The following is a 20456-nucleotide window of genomic DNA, read 5'->3' as shown; positions in this document are numbered from 1 at the left end:
TCATCATCTTTTTCTGCTTTGAGGCACTTTTCTCGCTTATTTAAAAACAGCATTCTGGGTAAGAACACATCCTACAACTGCATACTGATCTGCATCACACGCAGCTATGTGAGAGCTATACATATTTTTACATATACATAATTTTTTTCCTCCTCGAGAAGAACAGTCTTTTAAGGTGATTCTTTTCTGACGACACTAAGCAACTTAAGTAATGCATGCTAGGAGCTGGTACTAAAAATCTAAAAATACTGGGGAAGGGAATCGTAAGCTACAAGTAAAGTTCTCCCTCAACTTCTTCAGTCTTTACAGTTCTCTGATGTTTGGTTGTTGCAACTGTAACAAAACAACTTTCCTTTCAGCAGTGTTTGTGTTTAGCCACTCCCAGCCACAACACTGAACATGTATTGTTTCCTTTTCTTAGCTTCCTTCCTCTTCATACTTTTATCACTCTACCATCTTGTCCTGTGACCTTTCCTAACAATTATCTTCTACCTTTTCCTCCCTTATCATCTCTTATACCCCAAACTGTATTTATTAGTCTTTGTTTTCTTTTTCAAGTGAGGTTTTTTACTTATCAATTTTTCTGTAGCCACTGACAAGGAAACCTTCCCAGGTTGGTACAGGCACTGGAGCCTCAACTCTGTCCCAGTAGCTGCAGGCAGCAAACAGACTTCGACAGCAAGAACTTCCAGTCCAGCCTGTACTTCACCTAGTTAACAGTGTTAAAGGCAGGCAGAATCGAAGATGCCACCTACTCCTTGGACTCCCACTTCCATAACAATTAAGATGACTACACAGGAAACCTAGCTACAGCACAGGGATCCTTTCCGCTCAGGGAAGGAAACAGCCGAGGGGGTAAGTTCAAGAGATACACATTCCTATTGCTCTACGTAACAGAATTCAGTCTCTATACAAGCCACAGAAGTATTACATGCTCACAAACTACAAAGCTGTCATATTTACAATCAGTTAAACCTACTCAGATAAATTAAGCATGAAGCATTCAATATGTGAAACACGTGTTTTGACTTAGGATTCTAGGTGAAAGGAATAGAAGAGGCTTACTTTGTCACAACCAATCTGTTTTTCCTCATGCTTTCTACTCCTGGTTTCTCCCTTTCAGGTTCTCCTTTCTTTCCAGTCTGTTTTTTTGACTTTTTGTTCACTGCTTGACTGATGGTTTTGGCACAATGCTTTGGCAGCAACTAGTAGAGAAAAAAAAATAGCCTCCCAGATTAAAATCCAACTTCTCAGCAGCCATGAGATACAAAATCATTTTATGGTCCAGGTGGAGACTTCATCACACAAATAACACAGTCTTCCTTTAACTACTAACCACACAATTCTAATATAAAAAGTTTTCCTCAAGCCACATTCCATTTTATAAACAGAAAACTTCACCAAAACAGGTGAAAAAAGGTAAACAGAAAATAGAATCATAAAAATTCAGAAAGTTGAACAACCTACAAAATCTCGAAGGAGAAATAAAAGAATAGACACAACCACACTCACCTGATCACTCAGCGTACACTGTTCTGTGCAAATGTCTGTGATAAGATTTCGAGCTTGCTTAGCCATTTCATCCAAGAACATGTTACACAAGGAAAGACTACGATCTCCAATATGATGTCGCTGTTAAAAAGGAGAATAAAGGAAGTATTATTTTCAGTTTCCTGTTAGTCCTACAATATTCAGACAACACACATGCTGTACTGAAGTTAATGGTTCACTAAGTCATAGTACTGGGGTACAAGAGATAATAAATTCTTTAGTCCTTAATAGTCTCAGCTCCAGGATTTTATTTTTTGCTGGAAACAACCTGAACCATGAAGTGTTTGAAGTCAAAATGGCATATTAACATTAAAAATATTTTGCTTACTATATTTTGCAAAACATTTTCTGTAGGAGTCAAAGTAAATATTGAAAATTAGATTTTCACGTTTAATTTTGGAACGAATCTACCTAAAAGCATCCAATACTCAAGGTTTCTGTGAATCTCCTCTTGATTAATTTGTACCAGTACTAAATCTAAGAGGGGAAAGAAGCACACAACTCAAGCTATAGAGAAAGCACAGTGTCATTCATACCGCTGAAAAAGTCAATAGTGAAGCTCTACTGCATTAATTTCTGGATTCAGTTCCTTTGTCATTGGATCTGCACAAGCATAGCCTTCTGTCTCAATGAAATCATTCTTTCACCACTAATGTTTACTTTCTAACAGCCACACTACCACACATTGTACACAGTACAGCAAAGATTATTTTTCCAAAATTATAATAGTTACCAAGTCATACAATTCAGATATTGAATTCAGTGTTCTGCTGGCTGTGGCAAAATGTGCTTGCTGCAGCTGAATTCACAGTAAGTAGTGCACAGTGAACACTGGCTACTGATTCCTTACTGTTACTATAATTGTCCTGAAAGACGTCTCTCATCCTGAAGGAAAGCTTTCCTGGAAGCTTTATAGTGGTTTTCTAGTATAAATAGAGTTTGCAGCTGTTTAAAGCAAAGTATACAGGGAAAATAATGATATAGATATATATTGAGATGAAGTTCAGCAGAAGAGGATTTAATGTTTAAGTAAGAAAAAACAACATGGTGCATATTACAATACATCTTATCTAATTGTGTTCAGATGAGTACTGTTAAGAATGAAAATCCACTTTCATAAACACTACACAAAATTGGCTAAGTTAATCCCCAGAGTAATTCCAAAGTCAATGGACACACAGGAAAGGAAATAAATCCTTTAGTACATTTCATTACAACAAAAAGAGAAAGAATTTCCTCAGAATCAAACTACTTCCATTAACAAAGGATCCATTTCTTTAAGCAACATTCTGCATTTTTTAATTTCTAATTCTAACCAAAGAGGGCTTGCATTACCCAGTTCTGACCAAAACAAATGCTAGCATTTCACTGTGTATCACTTAGGATTTTCTTTTTTAATCTTACTGAAGAACCACTGTTTAGAGCAAATCATACAGAACTGCCAACTTCCTATTTCCTTTTTCTAACTATGAAATTATAAACCATTTGAAAGAAATACTGTTGCTTGTAAATTTTAATAAGCATACAGGATTTATTAGCATCTAAGCCTGAATGACCCCAGAAAAGTAATCTAATATTTGTACCTTAGTTTAACATCTCTTTAGACCAAAGATAATACTACTCACTTCAGAAGATGATTTTGGGATCTATGGGTGAAGAAGCACATCAGAAGGTTCCTACTTGTTTTACTTCCCTTTTTACTACTCTCCTTCCTTCAATCTTATATTGCTATAAACAAAAGCCTTCTTGCAGTGTTGAGCTCTAGTCCTCACTACTTTAAATTAGATGAAGATAACTAAGACAATATATTTAAAAATTACCTCTTCTGGGCATAGTTCATGGGTGCAGCTCATAAAATGAGTACAAAGCAGTGGGAATGCAATTGAGTATCTTGACTGAGAGGGAAGCTCCAAACACTGCTGAAACATCTTCTCAAAAGCACGACTATAAAAACTGATCAGAAATAGACATTTAAATGGAATACATACATACTTTTGCCGCAAATAAACTCTACCTCACACAAATAAAATATGCTATTAGTGTTAGATTTGTAGTTAATTTATACAAAAAATTGCATCATGTTTTCAAAGTTGTTTATCTTCTGCATTCACTCCTTATGGATTTTATTTGCATCTCTCGTTATTATTACTACCATATTTTTATTCTGATGTCTGCCACATAGGCACTGCAAAAACTTACACCTTTTGCAAAAATGTAACAAGGAAGAATTTGCAAATGGACCCAGATCAATTATTTGACTGCTTGAAGAATATGACAGATCTTCAGAAAAAGCTTTATCTAACTCTGATGGAAACCAGAAATTCCCATTGATTCTCATACTAGCCTATCTTCCTAAAAAGTTTGCTATTTAAAAATTACACCTGCAAGGGCAAACCCAACAATAAATAATAAACAGCTCCTACAGTCAGGTTAGTAACATACCAAAATATAGAAAGATCCGAGGTTTCGACCAACATCTCCACCAAAGAATCTACCATTTTTGTGTGGAAAATTATTGTATTCATCATTTTTCCTAGTTCTCTATGGTCTGCAAGACTAAGTGAAGCTTTAGAAACACTGGTGTACGCCTGAAAAGACACAAGCAAAGTTTTACATTACATCTACAGCTGCTTTTTTGCAAAAGCCATTGCTATTCCCCAGTATAAAGATTAAATACTGATTACGCTATGTGTAGGACCTGTGTAAATACCGCGGATAGACTATTTTATCTTTCTACTATAGCTTAAGAAAAGTGCCTTTCAATAAAGCCTCCAAATATCATTTGAATATGACACCAATTCACAGATAAACTGCAGACCAAATGTATTGAACAAAACACACAAATACACTTGTAAGCCCCCCTTTAACAATCAGGTTTTGGAAAGCAAGAAAAAGAATGCATATTAGGAAAATATCAAAACAACATGTCTACCTAATCTTGAGACAATTGATTTACAGTCTAAACAGTGCTCCCCTTTTTATTAAGTCAATTGAAGATACTATCATTGCAATGCACAGGAGTGATCTCGCTGAACCTGGTTTCCTCTCTGAACAGTCTCTGCCTTCCCTTGGCTGGGCAGGCTGAATCACACTGCACAGCCACCAACAAACTGCTCATCCTCAACACATTCTATTTCTGAACTGTTATAAACACCCCAAAGAATGATTTGCAAAAAGTGTGCAATGCAAAGTTACATCAAAACGTAGCAAATTTTTTGCTTAAGTATTTGTTTGATTTTAAGAAAGCACATTATTCTTAGATAGCCTGTCATCCACTTGCAGTGTAAGAATAACCTAGAAGACCAGCAATTTATTAAACATTTTGGTTCTCAGTTAGTAAAGTGTCATGCATATTTTCAAAGTCTTACCTGCAATCTAAACCAATCTAATCTCATTCCTCTGAAGTCAAATACCTCTCCGTCTTCAACTGTACAGGGAAAAATACAGAACATAAAACCTTTAGGAAAATGACTATGAATTCAGATATACTATGTCAGACCTCCTAAAAAACCCCAAAGTACTCAAGAATTAGTTGGGTACTGAACCTCATGCTTTTACTGAAGAATTTCAATCCAGCACAGCCACACTAATAGGAATTAAAATATCTAGATGAAAATGTGCCTAATATACTTTCTAAACTGAAAGGTAGGATTATGTCCCAATAGCATTCCTCAAAAGCTCTTTCTGTATAGAGCTGCCCTGGAAAATGGACACACAACAAGAAGCAGATACTGTAATGAAAGAGAAACAAGGGAACAAATTCAGTTTCTGCAAGTAATCTGCTTCTACTGACTGCATGAAACAAAAAGTGCTGAAGCTTTCCAGAGGAATCCATACCATTCTGTCACAATTTTTCCAAGTTCATTTAAACTTACCTTGTTTCACACTTAGTGAAGTCATCGTGTTTACAAAAGAGGACATGATGATTGATTCATCCTCTGGGCACACTGAAAGATTCTAAAATGAATGTTGTTGCTATTATTATTTCAAACTTGGTTTAAGAAACAATGTCAATACTCATGCCCAATTTATCAGCTATACTCTGAAATGTACAAAAATTTACAAAAGCTAACTTAATCAAAGGAATATTTCTAAGTGTTATTTAACAATTTTCACTTTTTAATTCATTGGTTGATGACAAATGCCTAGAGAAGCTTGCTTGCAAACCAACATCTGCTCAAAACGAAAAAATCTGTCAGTAAATGTGGCCATGCGTTTTCAGGCTGTAGTCATCTACAAAATTAACACCAAACGTTTTCCTGTTATACAACAGACATCCAACGTTTTTCTGACCTGATCTATCTGCACAGAAAATCTGGCCATGACAGGATATAATGGCGCCTACATCAGCATCGCTTTGCTTCCCATAAAACCCTCCCTCAACAGGTTTTTTGGGTTTGGGGTTTTTTTTTTTTTTACTAATATTGATTTGAGTGATTTATAGCACCCAAAAGACACACTATCAAGTTTTCAAATTTTACAAAATGCAATGATTCATGGAAAAGCAGTTTCAGCCACTGATTAAGATCATGTTTCTACTAAATAATACAATACAGAAGTTTCTTATAATTCCAGCTATGACTGACGTACATTTTAACCCTAAGTCTGAAAAACCCTACCACTCAACTGTTTGTCTAGTCTTGTGCTTGATACCTGTTATAAATTAAAAAAATTTGGCTTGATTTTTAGTTGTAATTAATCTTATTTCAGTTTTACCCTAAGGATTATCCTATCTAAACACAGAACATTCATGACATTTGTACAGCATTTAGAAGTCATTCACCAAATCTAGGAAATCATCTCCCATGAATCGATGATAGATCTCAAAAATATTTCATTCTGTCACACTAACAAATCTGTCAATGTGTAAGTATATAGAGTTATAAGCAAGGATTACCACAACAGTGATATGAACTGATATTTACACTATTTAAATAGTTAATTTAAACAGAAAGTAAAGGATGTCAGTTCTGCCTTTGGGTAACTGACATAATACTTGAAGTGTGAAGGTAATTTCTGAAAACAAAACAAAACAAAAGCTTAAAATACAAACATGTCAAGTTTTAGTAGCTGACCTACTCACAAAATTTGGGCTCCATCTAGTGGTCACTAGGGAATAAAACCAAAACAGTTCAGAAAGCCTATCATTTCTTTGTCAGCCTAAATAAGAAAAATAATTTCAACAATGCTCCTTCAGTGGCAGTACCTGTTTCATTGACTCCAAACATAACATTGTTTAATAACATTTAAGTATTCATATAGCAACCAAAAGTAAGACACTAAATCCCAGAATTAAACAGCAACTTAAGTTGTCTTATTCCATCATGTTCTTCAAACTCCATGAACCAGGATGCACTTCATAAAGTCATTTTGGACAAAAATCCCTTTTTAAAGTGTACGTTTGAGAACCCAAAACCACACTCTTGCCATACCTGAACAAGCTCGTTTAAGACCACTGCATCAAAGCCAGAGAGATACTGTACATAGTATCTCTGCATCACAGGTCCATATTTTCTCACATGTGCTCTGAGCTCTTCCATGTAGAATATTAGCTCAGCTATGTGTCTAGGCAAGAAGACAAGGAAAATCTTACAAATATGAAACACTCAAAATATTAAATCTCATTTCTATCAGTGGAATGCTTCTCAAGGGGATTTCCTCCTATAAATTGCTTTTAGAACTATTGTTAATAGGCAATTTCTGCATGAAAATATTTGTTCACATTGTAAAATGAGTTTACACAGATAATTTTCTCTGCAAGGTAAAATCCACTCAACAGGAGATAAATTAGGATGCCCTCACAGTAATCCTCAAAGGCTTGCATACCTATCCACTTGTTTTTTGAAGAAGCATTATAATTGAGCAATTAAAAAAAAAATTCTCAGAAAGTGGTTATATCTGAAAAAATACACGTGCAATAACTGCTTCTTTGTTAGGTTAGCTTTGGTTGGTTTGTTTGGTTTTTTTAAAACCACGAGGATGGATGAATACTTGCACAGGTTGTTTCAGAGAGGCTATAGTACCTCCTTCCCTAGCACCTAGTACAGTGAAAAAAACCCAAGGTCTTCCTACTCCAGCTGTAGAAATAGCCGTGTCATTGTCACCTGTTGTTTAAACTCCTGTATTGACACAGACTTTCAGTTCAATCTTGTGTTCGATAACCTTGAGAACAACTCAAAGACAACTAGTGCCTTTTTGCCTATCCGTATTCACAAGTCTCTTAAACCCATTTCTTATTTTTCCCTTGTTTATGACGACACCAATGCTGTATTATATAAATAAATATTATCTGATTTAAAAGACAGTGTTGCTACAATACAGCAGAAATTCTACAAATCTACAGATCAAGCTTTTTGACAGTTTCCTTCCCCCTGCCACTAATTTGTTCAATGCAAATCAGTAACACTGAAAGCGCATGATAAATCTTTTTTTGGTTTGCTTTCTCAAAGGAAAAAGATGCATAAAACTCTTATAAAATATGTTTATTTTATAAATACGTTTGCTAGAGAGAACAAACTTTCACCAATGTGCTTCAGTTTCTGGGATTCCCAGGTAAAGATTTTCTGAACTGTCCCAATGCTTCTATATAGCCATCATTTCCCAAGATTCCCTTGCCCTCAAATGCATTTCATCTGTGAAATTCCCATAAATATTTAAGGTATCACATTAAAAACTGTTAACATACTTATCTATGAAATCATCTGCACTCTTCTTTGGCATATTATCTGCATGACGAAGAAGCCAAATAATTTCATCACGAGCAAAGGATAATGCCATAAATACAAAAAGTGCCTGAAAAAGAATTGTTCACAAGCCTGTAGATATATACCAGTTGGACACCTTGTGCATACTAAGAGGCAACTAGTCTCTAAAACCAAAGAATCTTAAAATCTAAGTAGGTTTTCTCTCAGAATAAAGTGTGGGCTTCCCCCCCACCCCCCACCCCCCCAACAAGCCAGATGTCAGATTATCACTGAGAAACAAAAAGTTGCATAAATGCAAAACATAAGAACTGTAATTACCTTGGGACCCAACAGGCCTGGCTGATCAGACAGGACAGTAGCCAGTTCTTTGAGTGCAGAACGTAAAAACTTGCGCCTCTCTCTATGCATCGAGCCACTGCATCAAAAGAACAAACTGAATCATCATCCACTATGCTAACCACAGTACATTTGATTTTTCCTAACACTTAAGTCCAAGTGTAGGCAGCTCATATCATACCAACTTCAGCATCTCAAAGTATGTCGTTCAATTAAAACTGGCATCCCCATGACCAATGCTGTGTATTCCTGAAGTACAGTTAAATTTAAAACCCAAATTCTCTGACCCTGCTCTGATTTGCATGACTCCACTAAAACATTTATATTTAATTTGTAATCACGTTAAGTAATTAGACAAAGAGAAACCAGAGTGTAAACTAAATGCTTCCATCCTGAAAATCTGAAAAATAATCTAAAACTTGGGAAGTCAAATTGATAATCGCATTAAGCAAATTCAGATCTAAAAGAACAGTCAGTACCTCATCTCATTTGAATATGCACAACTAATTCAGGATTCACCAAATCCTGTTTGTAGTCTTTATAACTTTAAGGAAACCAACACTAAAATCTGTCAGGAAAACTTTGAAAGAGACTTACGCATGTGAAACAGCAGCTTCTTTGCACTCTCTGATGTCATTAATACGCTTATTGTAGCTGCAAAGTGACAAACAATTGAATATGGTAAGAAGTAGCACAATTCAGCAAAAACTGAGTGGGACTTGAGAGGAGCTGCAATGCTGTAGCAAGCAGGATACAGTAAAAAGCTCACAGAAGGCTCATTTCCCTGATCAGAGCTAAATGTTAAAACTGGATACCCAGACTGGAAATACTGTCTACTGAAGTGCTCCCGGTGTTCACCAGTAGACATCTCAACTTTGTTTCTGCCTGTGTTTTCATACGATATATTGCAGAAACAGTGGCAGACACGCAATTTTTCAAGCAAACTCTGCATTCATGACATCATTTCTCTTCACTAGACTAAGATTTGTGGGCGAGATCATTGATTTTACCTTTTGCAATTTTAGAGACTGATTCATCAGACTTTTTCAGAACCGAGATAAAAATGGCATGGATGGTTATGAAATCAGGTTTCTGCAAGTTATGCATTGAAGAAACATTCAAGATACTAAGCAGAAATGTTTGTGTACTGACTATCCTCAAGCAGAACTTATATGAAGTAGAAGTAACATTTTTCGAAACAGTTCTTCAAGAAATTATACTTTAAGAGAGGTTCTGAAAGGAGAAAAAGAGAACGAAAACTTACCCTCGTATGTTTACAAACAAGTCTTCTGCAGCTTTGTGAATATGGAATACTTCATCTCGAAACAGAGCCAAACAAGAGCTGCTTTGAAGTGCAAGTTTCCAAAGGCTCAAAGCTGCAGCATCACTATTTAGGATTCCATGGCACAAAATAAATCCAACTTCAAATGTTTACATTGATGCATGTCACAAACAAGATGCACAAAGACAGTAAGAGACAGTGAGGTCATTATGCGTTTTCTCTTAAGTAGTTCACTGATAAACTCTTTAATGGATAACAATTTTATATATTAAAAAACCCCACACCATTCTAGTGGAGGTATTTTTTGTAATGTGAATTCCTTAATCCTGATACTACTCAGCTATTTTCATCGGAATTACTAAACCCCTCATTTTTAGTCAAAGTCTGGAATAAATTGATGACAACTCCACCCAGCATATGTTGAATTCCAACTTCACTGTATATAAAAGTATGATACCTACAAATGAGATTTAACAAGGTCTTCAGAATCTAATTTGAATACAACAGCTTTTATACTGTACAGAAAAACAAGCAGTCTTTTAAGCATTAACTTTTTTTTAATACAATCATGAGCTGTTTCAGAAAATTTTACTCACAAATGATCCATTTTTCCATTGCATCCAGAGAGAGGTATTCACACGGCATCTGTTGAAAAAAACAGTAATTTGTAGCAAACTAATTATATAAAAGACAATACATTTCAGGAGAAGTACGTTTTAGAAAAAAGGTACAAATAAAGTCTTAAACACTGATGAATCATGGAAGACTGCTTCTGGTTACTAACAGAGCATTGTTTCATCCCTCTAGAAACCGAGGGTTTGAACATTAAATGAGCTTCCATACCCTCTGATACCTTGAACAAACCAGTGAACAATTTTTGACAAACATTTAGCTTCAACAAAAATTGTATTTAAGAATATTAAAGACGTAAGGCTTTTGATGTATACTAATTGCAACCTGACAGATGTTAATGCTTGAATTTTTTCAGAAAGATGACCATTCGTATCACAACTGAGAGAGCAAATGCAAATAGTAAAATTTTTAAAGGTAGTATCAGTTCTGATTTTCAGTCTGTTGGCCCACAAACATCTGAGGCAGTACACAGCATTCTTTCCTTCTATGCTGCAGACATTAACATTGCTTCACTTCATCTTTTGATTATCAAATACTGGAAATGAAGGCATGAGCTAACCAACAGAAGCTTTAATTAATATAAGAACTCCTCTTCCCCCGTACTAAAGTATTCAGCTCTTGCAATTAACCTATTTACCTATCTGATTAAAAGCCACATAAAGGTAATCAAATAGAAAACAAAACATCCCTACATTATTTTATGGAAAACCTCGCTTAACTTTATCATATAAGGCACATTAAAATGCCATACTGTGTCAGACTGTGCAGGATTAAGCATTGTACTGGGGGCACTGATGAGGCTCAGTAGTTGTGCGTTTCTCCACTGGTCAGCTGAGAGATTTCTTCGAGGATAGACCATCTGGAGTGAAATCAGAGCATCTGAAAGGGACTAAAAATGAGACCAGTGATTAGCCTGAAAATGTCCTCAAGGTTGAGTCTTGAATAAATAACCGAATTCTTTACTTCATGTTGTGAACTGTGTATTGACACTGCCGTACTCCAAGCCCGAGAGACATTAAGTACTATTTCATCAGTAGTGCTGTTTTCTCAGCATTATTACTAACAGCAATCAGAACATCTTCTGAACTAGTCCTGAAATGAAACTTGAGGTTAAAACCAACTGCATCTAGTTTATCTCACATATAAAAGACTATTCCGGGCTAAGGGAGGGATTAAGAAAAGCAGAAGGTTTTGTTTTGGGGTTTTTGGGTTGTTTTTTAAACTATTATTTTTAGAGTTATAAAACTCTGTGTTCAGAGTTCGAGGAGGTAGAAAAAAATCAACAGGGGACCACAAATCTGTCATGTACAACTGAAAGCTGTTCATTATTTATTCAAGCATCCTAACTATTGCGTTATTCCCTTCTCTGCCACTTCATTTAGTACGTCTTTCCCTCTTCACTAGCAAATTATGATTATTTTGAGCAGATACTGTCTACAGGAGCATCTTCATAGCAGATTAAGCTTATCCATTAAGACGATGTCTTTTGCATCAATACCGGTGCTTGTATGAGGCCTCAAGAGCCGGGTCTAAGTGTTACACCAGCAAAGAAGGTCACTGGGGCAGCGGGGGGTGGGGTGGGGAAGTAATATGAAGCTAATTTAAAGGACTAAACAACTGTCAGGTTTACTGCAAGCAGTGAGATGATGGAAGGACAACTTAAGTGTGCAGTTCCACGACAGCGTAATGTAAGTATCTGTTTCTATAGCATGGTGCCTGAAGGGATCCCTGACCCCAATTTATACCTCTAGTACCAAATAAGCAGAAGAGCAAAAAAAATCAGACCGGAAAATGGCTTTACAAAACATTAAGGGAAAGGATTTGCCCACTATTAAATACTAAAGCATAAACAAAAATAATACTGAAAAGTAAAACACCTTTCCTAAAATGTGTACAAGAAAAGAATAGTTGCAAATGAGATCCCTAGCTAAGCAAGTCTTAACCATACAGGAATCGGGCAGAAGAAAATATAAAAAAAATAAGATCACAGATTATTTAGACAAATGAGAAGTATTCAAAACTATTTAACTTCAGAGCACTTAGAGAAGTAGCTGAAAAACTCTCTGAGCTTCTAGTGACTATCTTCAAAAGTTTAAGTACATTAAAAAAACTCTCAAGAGGACTAGAAGGGAAACACACAGAGTACCTAGACTTCAAAACAGGGAAAAAAACCCAAACCTTAAAAATGTCAGGTAATAACTTAGTATTTAACTTAAATTCCTGCCAAAGATTCCAAAATAAGTTGTTAGGCAATGAATTTGCAAGCACCTAGAAAATAACACCTTTAAAATTACAGCCGGTCAGTACCGATCAAACAAATCTAGTTTCCTTTGATGGAGGAGCTAGCTTAGTTGACAAACAGGAAGTGATAAACAGGATATACATTGACTTTGGTGAGGCTTTCTTCACTTTTCCATGGTATTCTTACATGAAAATACAGCCTAGATAAATCATCACAGATCTGCAGCACAACCAGCTTTGTAAAAATAAGAGCTTAAAAGCATTTGTACAGAAAAGGCTAAAGGACTTGGGTTCATTTAACTTAGCGAAGTCAACTGAACAGGGTATACAATGTCAGCTTTTGAGTATAGAAGATATTACTGAAGAGGCAAAGGTGATTTCCAGCATCCCCATTTAAGGGCAATCCAAAGGAAAAACCCTTGGTTACAAAATAGAAAACCCCATTCATCTAGGATGGTTGGGATGCTGGAATGAAACCAGCAAAAAAATGGTTCCATAGAAACATTAGTAATCTCAATTTCAAGCTGCAAACCAAAACAAAACACAGGCGTAGCTATTCTCAGATGAACTACAACTGATTTTTAATCAATTTCTAATCCTTAGTGAATAAAATGGAGCCTTACGAATGGGTCCTCACATTCCTGTAGGTTCTGTTATTGAATAGACTATCAACCCCCAGCCCCAGACATCTACTCTAAGTAATATCTCCTGTAAAATTTGTACCTAGTGGCTTTTGACAAAACAAACGCTTACATATATACTTTATCTCTGCTTCTCTCTATTAAGGTTACTGTGTTCCTGTGAGAAGTAGTTACATACTTTACTGTGAGGTACAAATTCCTCCATCATTTTCTTTAAAGGATTTTCATAATCCACAATCATCTGGCCAAGGCGTGGATATTCTCTGTCACTAAAAGCAACAAACAAACAATTCACTCAGGTGTAGTTGATGTTGTTATTATTATGCACACTTCCTACACAACTGATTTTTACCTTGCTCCATGTGTCATTTCATGGGCATAGTTATACAATCCAATGATGGCCTTCCTTTCTTCAATTCGAGACAGCAATATCATTAGAGTTGTGTAGGTTATAATCAAATCTAGGTAGTTCTTTGTTAAATCGAAGTTTACAGTCTAGAGATTAAAAACAGTAAATTATATTTCTAAAACTTTCAGAAACAAGTATAAAACTTTTTCCTTAACTTTCCACCAGTTTTCAACTTTGTTTAAATACAATGGACTATCTGGATCAAAGTTTTTGTTCTAGTTGCATACAGAGTTCGTACAATCTTAATTTGTTCACTCAAATCCCCAGAACCATTTGTATTCATGAAAGCAAGCATGCAAATAAATCTTTCCAGGCTCAAGTGTCACAGGTTAACTGACAGATAGGAAAACTTTTCTTGGATGTTACTAAGCAGTCAGCAAGTGCCTTTGGCCTAATGAATTATATTTTAGTAAGACCCTGTAATGTAAAAAAATCCAGCACATATCCCACTGGCCTGGTGAGATCGTTCCACAGACTATATACCTGCTCCTCTTTCACAGCATGAAACTAAGTTAGCCAAAATTTAGAATAATGACTAAAACTAGTAAGTGACATCATGAACATAAGAAAAGAAAGCTGAAACCAAAAAGAAAATGTATCTGAGTTGTGTTTTTTTTGTGTTTTGGTGTTGTTTTTTTTAACGTAACACTTTTAACTACTTTTGTACTTGCTTTAGCCAACACCAGAAGTGACCTCCTCACATATCTCTTAGGTGGACAGCATTAATATTCCTGTTTTGTAAGCCTAACCAGCTTAAGTAAGTAGACAACAGTAAACCTCTAAGAATAAACTTGCAGATACAATAAAGCAAAAATTACAAAAGATTTTTATGTCTGGTAACGGACAATGCTGTTACTGCTGTCCATAAGTGGCCTGCTTAAAATGGTCTATCTTCTGATTTCAAGCTATTTGTAAAAAGTTAGAGATCTGACAATTACAGTGTTTTTATTTCTCTTGCATTTATAACTAGAGATCTCATGTTTCTTGGGCTAACATAAGCAAGTCATAATTCTCCGCACAGAACTATTAGAAACATTTTTAAGTGGTATTTGAAAATTTAAACCCATAAACTTACAATATCAAAGAAGACTTGGCAAACATCGATAGTGTTCAGCAGCTCACAAACATGGTCCTTGAAAAACAAACAAATAACTTCAGTTTAAAAAGATGTAAGTAAATCTCTTTACTATGCTTAGTGGTGGAGACGGCTGGTTTTTTAAAGGACAGAGCTACAAGTTCAGCTATTTCATTATATAGCATTATTTCATAATTGGAAGGACAGAACAACTGACATTTTCAATACCTTACCTTAAATTCCATAACATCAACAAATGTGAAGTAGTATAATGCCAGGTTCTTCAGAATCTCTGATTTTTCTTTCTGGAGCTGAGCAAGCTGTTGCTAAAAAAGAAACATAAACATGCACACTGTTCTTAGAAGATCTTGAGAAGACTGCTGAAAAATAATACCTGTGAAGTGCAGAGTAATCACCAGGCTATGCAAAGAAGCCTTAACATGGTTTTCTACGACTGAGGTTCTGTATGTCTCAAACACACACAGAGTTCTCAGTTTAACAGCTGCCGACTATACTTTGAAAATAAAAGTCAAGTTAGTACACATTAGTACCAAAGTCATATTGTTTAGCTCAGCTAGAGATGAAAATGGGTAATTAGGAAAAGTGTTATCATATCTAAGTTAGCAAAAGCAGAACAGTACGTGAGCACAAATCAGTATGACAAAAAAATAATGACGTTACTTGAGGTGGGAGAAAAGCAGGTGGCAGGTTACAAACTTTACTACAGAAAAACATTATGCTTTTAAATTCTGAACTTACCAAAAAGAATATCCAGGCAAAGCCACGTTAAGCATGCAAAATAAAATGTAGATACAAACATAAAATACAGTAACGGTTCTTTGACCAGTTCCATATAAACACAATAATACATTCAAACAAAAACAACAAAATAAAGAAACAAAAAAAGAAGCAAAACACTAGCTTTAGACACTGGTGGATAAAATGGAAGAGGCAAATGTGAATACAAAGGCCTGAAATAGTTCACATGGATTTTATTTTTATTTTTTTAAACAGTGAAATGTCATTTATTTTCCACCTTTTTCAAAATGTTTCTGGAGGAACCAGACCAATCACCTAATTACAATTAAGAACACACAAAAAAGCAGTTGTTACTGAACAGCCACTCTGTTTATCTCACAGTCTCACAGAACTGCAAGAATCCAATTATTTACCTTGCAATATCCAGCTACTAATTAAGTCTCTTTACTGATACATGAATTGAAATTAAAGCAGTCATAACACTCAATATGAAAAAGTGCCTCCCAAAAAGCTGCATGATTATAAATTAAAGACTGATCAAGTTAAATAGGATTTTCTTCTCAGCAAGAGCAATCAATTATAAGAAAGATTAAATAAATTGTTTCAAATTGGTTAGCTTATTTTCATAGGAGAGGTTAGAACTGAATACACTTCATGTCCCTCTTTATAGAGCTGTGCTCTGTGTTCTTCATTTTATGTAAAGCACTAAAATTCCTCTAAATTAAAAAAATAGACTGCCTGGACCACTCCTGGACCACTGTATCATATATGAGATAATTTTTGTTTCATTCCTCTTAATTTTTAGAAGTGATTTTGATTTTTAGAAGAAGCCTCGAGCCATTAAGACTTCCATTATAGCCAAGGAAGACAGGCATGGAATGGCTACATTATAAAATACTCCTGCCTACTCTTACACCAAAGCAAAGGATTTAACTTCGAAGGTCTGACTTTGAATGCCTGCCCTATATAATAGTTAAGTTTCTTTCACATAGTCATCAGCTGGGACTTAAATGAAAAATGGGTGCAAGTACATGTGTTTATTCTCTAACTTCTCCTGGTCGTCTCATGCACTAGGAAATAAGTTATTTCCATGTAAACAGCTGCTGTACAACATCTGTTTTCAAGTATAAGTCCTACGAGTTGTATTTTGAACCTCAGTCTGAATTTGCCACTCCCTTCACCAGTGTATACACCTTAAACTTTAGCTGCCTTGTGCTCAGAGAGCAAAGCATCCAGCATCACCACACGTGGAGTCTGGAGCTCGTGCAGGTCTGCACAGCTCCAGTACACCTTCAGGCCAACTTGCATCTATACTCAGGACCTCCCCAGAGGAAAGAGTGCTTTGTACTTTCAGGGCTGCTTTATCAGTCAACCGTTCTTACACAATGAACAATGATCACCTAAGATGCATGGTTTTAGTCTTCATCCTGACCCTGTCATTTAAGCTATTTTTTCCAAGTGATTTGCTTTTAGAACACCAAGCAGAAGTAGGCTTTGTTTCTGTGCAACTAACACAAGCATGAACTGGATGAATTTGAGGAGCTCTTGCATGATTTTTCAGGAATAGACCACGTGCTATTGCTCAGATGTAGGAATAATTCTAGTGCAGAAAGACAACAAAACCAAAACTAGCATTACAACGGCTCATACGCTTTAACTGCAATCCTAACTCACACTAAACAAGGTGCAATGCTAAGGTAAACTATCAAGATGATAGGCTGTTGTACACAACAACTATGTTTGGTATAAGAAATAGCAACTGAGTGTCCATTTCTGGAAGACACGACCATTTCAAAGCCACAGCACGTCTGGGCCACAATACATGAAGTGGGGAGATACGGCAAAAAGGGAGATGGTGCTGAGAACTATGCCTGCAAATTAATTTTTTTTTTTCAGAGGTTCTGTGAAGCTGTATTTTAAATATGGGAATATAGGGAGGTATTCAGTACACTCAACCAAGAACTAGGGAATCACTGCTGTGCACTGTTAACTAGTCATCTGTACCCCCAGAAATACTTAAATGATGCTAAAGCTTTCTTACAGAGTTAAGGAGATCATTCTGTGAACTCCAAGTGTTGAGGGTGCAAGCAAACTTTTATTTAAAATACTAGTATCAAAGTAAAACAATATATCAACTGCAATCACTGTTAAATCAGTATTGTGCAAACAGTTCAATTCATAGAGCACAGTCTGATCAGTGATGTTTAAGAGTACAGCTCACAGCATGTAGGGTCTTGGATGTTTAGATACATTTTTGTCACTCAGGAATGTGGGTGTAGCTCTTTCCACGCCCATTGCAACAAAATTTTCCATTACTAATTTCCTAACAGCTGTTAAGAAATAGCTGATGCTACACTGTTTTGTATTTGGTTTGAGGCTTTTTTTCCTTAGCCTGCAATTCCATTTATCAGCAAACGTTTGCTTGCAATATTCAATGTAAGTCTTAAAATAGGATAAGCAGAAGTAACAACTCTTAAAACATTACTAGCATTGAAAGATTATTTTCAGTATAGCTAACCATGCCTTGTTAATTGGTTAGACGTGTTTTATTTATTCTTAAAGAATTTGAAGTACAAATTATATGAACAAGGACAGCAGTATTTTTGTCGAAGCAGTTGAATTAGATTTAAGACATATGAAAAGCTGTAGAAAGTTTAGCATAATAAATGGTTTCAGTTTTTTTGATCTTGCTATATCTGAAATAACTTCTTTTGTCTATTAACAAAATACCACATCTCCAATCATATTTTAATATTATTTATAAATCAGGATTTTAAATACCAGAGAGTGAAGCTGACACTTTGTCAAGTACACTATCCACAAGAGAAGGAACTGATCTTTACCAAGGTGTCTTGTGCTTTTTCCTTCTTCATATTAAACACCCAAAATCCTTACACAACTGATTATGTACACAGAAAAAGCACATTAAAAGAAGTGAAAAACAAATCAGGAAGTGCAAGAAGACAGCCTCATTTAAAGCTCCCATGAACACAATGGCTCAGAGACAAGAAAGTAATGACACAGATGCTGGCACATTAACAATGTGAATAAATACAAATTTAATATGAAGGCAAAAGAAAAACACGAGACAACTAGAAAAGTTTGTTCCAAGAGTTTTAAGTGTGGAAAACCCGAGGATAACTGTAGTTCTGTAACTATGTTGTCATATTTATTTGACTGGTAGCAGTAGTAGGTGAATAAATGTCTTAATTCACAACCCATGAACAGACGCTAGGAAAGGAATTTTCCCCTTCTTATACCAGTGTGGTATTTTTCCTGCAAGTATGACCATTAAACACTTGTATTTTTTTTTTCTACAAATTGACACCACAGATATTACAACGTCCTCAGACAAAACACCATCAACTTAATCTTACCAGCTGGAATATAAGCCCCAAAAAGAAGTATTACAAACTCTGACTGTTAAAATTCTGAGGATGGGGGTAAATAATCACTGTCAGTATTCTTACTGCCATTTATTATGCTCGTTATGCTTGCCACCTCTAGAGTCTTTAGATGAAGATTTTAAAAATTCAACTTGTAAACAAAGTTGTGTGTCTACAAAACCCATAGCAGAATGGTGGGGAGAGACAGAGGATCTAATCAGATAAAGAACATTAGTTTTAAATTCTATACATTAACTGTAAAATTATGGATGTGTCCTTGGTTTTGTTATTTCCAATTAAAAGCAGCCTCTGAAGTGATACGCTGCATATAGAAAGATGCAATAGAATATTTAACATGTTTACTAACTAATGTTTCTTCTGCAAGATCTATTTTTGGTTTGTTTTCAAGCCTCTAGCACTAAGTTAACTCTTCTGTAAAGGAAATAGCCACCATGACCATCCACAACTGTTGCCGTCCCCAGGGCTGACCATTTTATTAATAAAGGCAGACAACCAGAGCAGTGAGGCTCCTCTTTAAAAACTGATCTACCTGTCAGTCATAAGGAATCGTTTGACCCATTTTCTCACTTTTTTACATAAATTCATATAGTAATTCCTACACTAGGCTTATTACATATTATTGTTTCATACAAGCTTTGGCCACAGGTCTTGACTTCTCCAAGGCAATTATTTACAGAATAAAAGTCTCATCTGTGCTATTCTGTGATTAAAATGTTTTGGACGTATGCCTCTAGCTGCCTGTGTACTTAGATTTACGTCATGAAATCATGAAAGAACTATTAATTTAAAATGCATGAAAACTAATTACAGAATGCCATCTCAGTAACACTGCTTAACTAAAATACCGTTTAGGTATTAATGAGGGGGTTTGGTTTCTTTGGTTTTTAATGGCCAAGCCCTTACGTTGTCAATCATCAAATCAAAAGAGGATTTCAGTTTTAATGGATGAAGAAAACAGGTTAAGCATTACCAACATTCACTCCTTTGCAGTTATTGCATACACTACTAAGCAACAAGAGCGAGTACGTGACTAGTTTGTCTACCTTGGCAAGTGACTCCTATGGACTGATTTGACTTACAGCACCATACTACAATAATTATTACAAATAATGATAAAAATTATATTGGTTTTGGATGCTATTCCATCTCAAATTCATGCACAATCAAGGGTAATGCTATAAATATAAACATTGCTGCTGATAGCGCTTATGATTTTGAAAAGAGGTAAGCTACATTACAACTGTTCTGTTTGGTGAAACATTTTAAAGATATTTCAAGTTTTCACATTATCTTTTGGAATTGCTATGAAAAATGCTCACCTTCAAAAAACTTTTAATCTGAAAAGTTTTACATATTATTCTCTGATTATAGAATAAGTAATTTAAAGCCGTGAAGTCACTCTTATGCAGGCAACAACT

The 20456-nt window shown here is 35.5% G+C and overlaps 1 protein-coding gene across 3 annotated transcripts in view; it reads right to left on the bottom strand.

Annotated features, from left to right (window-relative positions):
- Positions 1–20456, bottom strand: part of NCKAP1 (NCK associated protein 1) — a 61708-nt gene that overhangs the window by 23330 nt on the left and 17922 nt on the right. For 2 of the 3 annotated variants that reach the window (XM_075094028.1, XM_075094027.1), the window contains exons 3-19: positions 15106–15198; positions 14873–14929; positions 13741–13883; positions 13567–13657; positions 11258–11395; positions 10470–10518; positions 9856–10012; positions 9189–9245; positions 8574–8670; positions 8237–8343; positions 6984–7116; positions 5427–5508; positions 4920–4978; positions 3994–4139; positions 3372–3504; positions 1513–1632; positions 1066–1205 (exon numbers count right to left, since the gene is read on the bottom strand). In XM_075094028.1, the coding sequence (XP_074950129.1) occupies positions 1066–1205; positions 1513–1632; positions 3372–3504; positions 3994–4139; positions 4920–4978; positions 5427–5508; positions 6984–7116; positions 8237–8343; positions 8574–8670; positions 9189–9245; positions 9856–10012; positions 10470–10518; positions 11258–11395; positions 13567–13657; positions 13741–13883; positions 14873–14929; positions 15106–15198 (1802 nt within the window). The remainder of the gene's footprint in view (positions 1–1065; positions 1206–1512; positions 1633–3371; positions 3505–3993; positions 4140–4919; positions 4979–5426; positions 5509–6983; positions 7117–8236; positions 8344–8573; positions 8671–9188; positions 9246–9855; positions 10013–10469; positions 10519–11257; positions 11396–13566; positions 13658–13740; positions 13884–14872; positions 14930–15105; positions 15199–20456) is intronic. The other variant, XM_075094026.1, reaches the window with a different exon arrangement.

Source organism: Phalacrocorax aristotelis, chromosome 5 (genome assembly GCF_949628215.1).
Source record: "Phalacrocorax aristotelis chromosome 5, bGulAri2.1, whole genome shotgun sequence".
In the NCBI taxonomy this organism is placed as follows: domain Eukaryota; kingdom Metazoa; phylum Chordata; class Aves; order Suliformes; family Phalacrocoracidae; genus Phalacrocorax; species Phalacrocorax aristotelis.
Note: the sequence above shows the minus strand (reverse complement) of the source record. Positions and strands in the feature narration are given on the sequence as shown.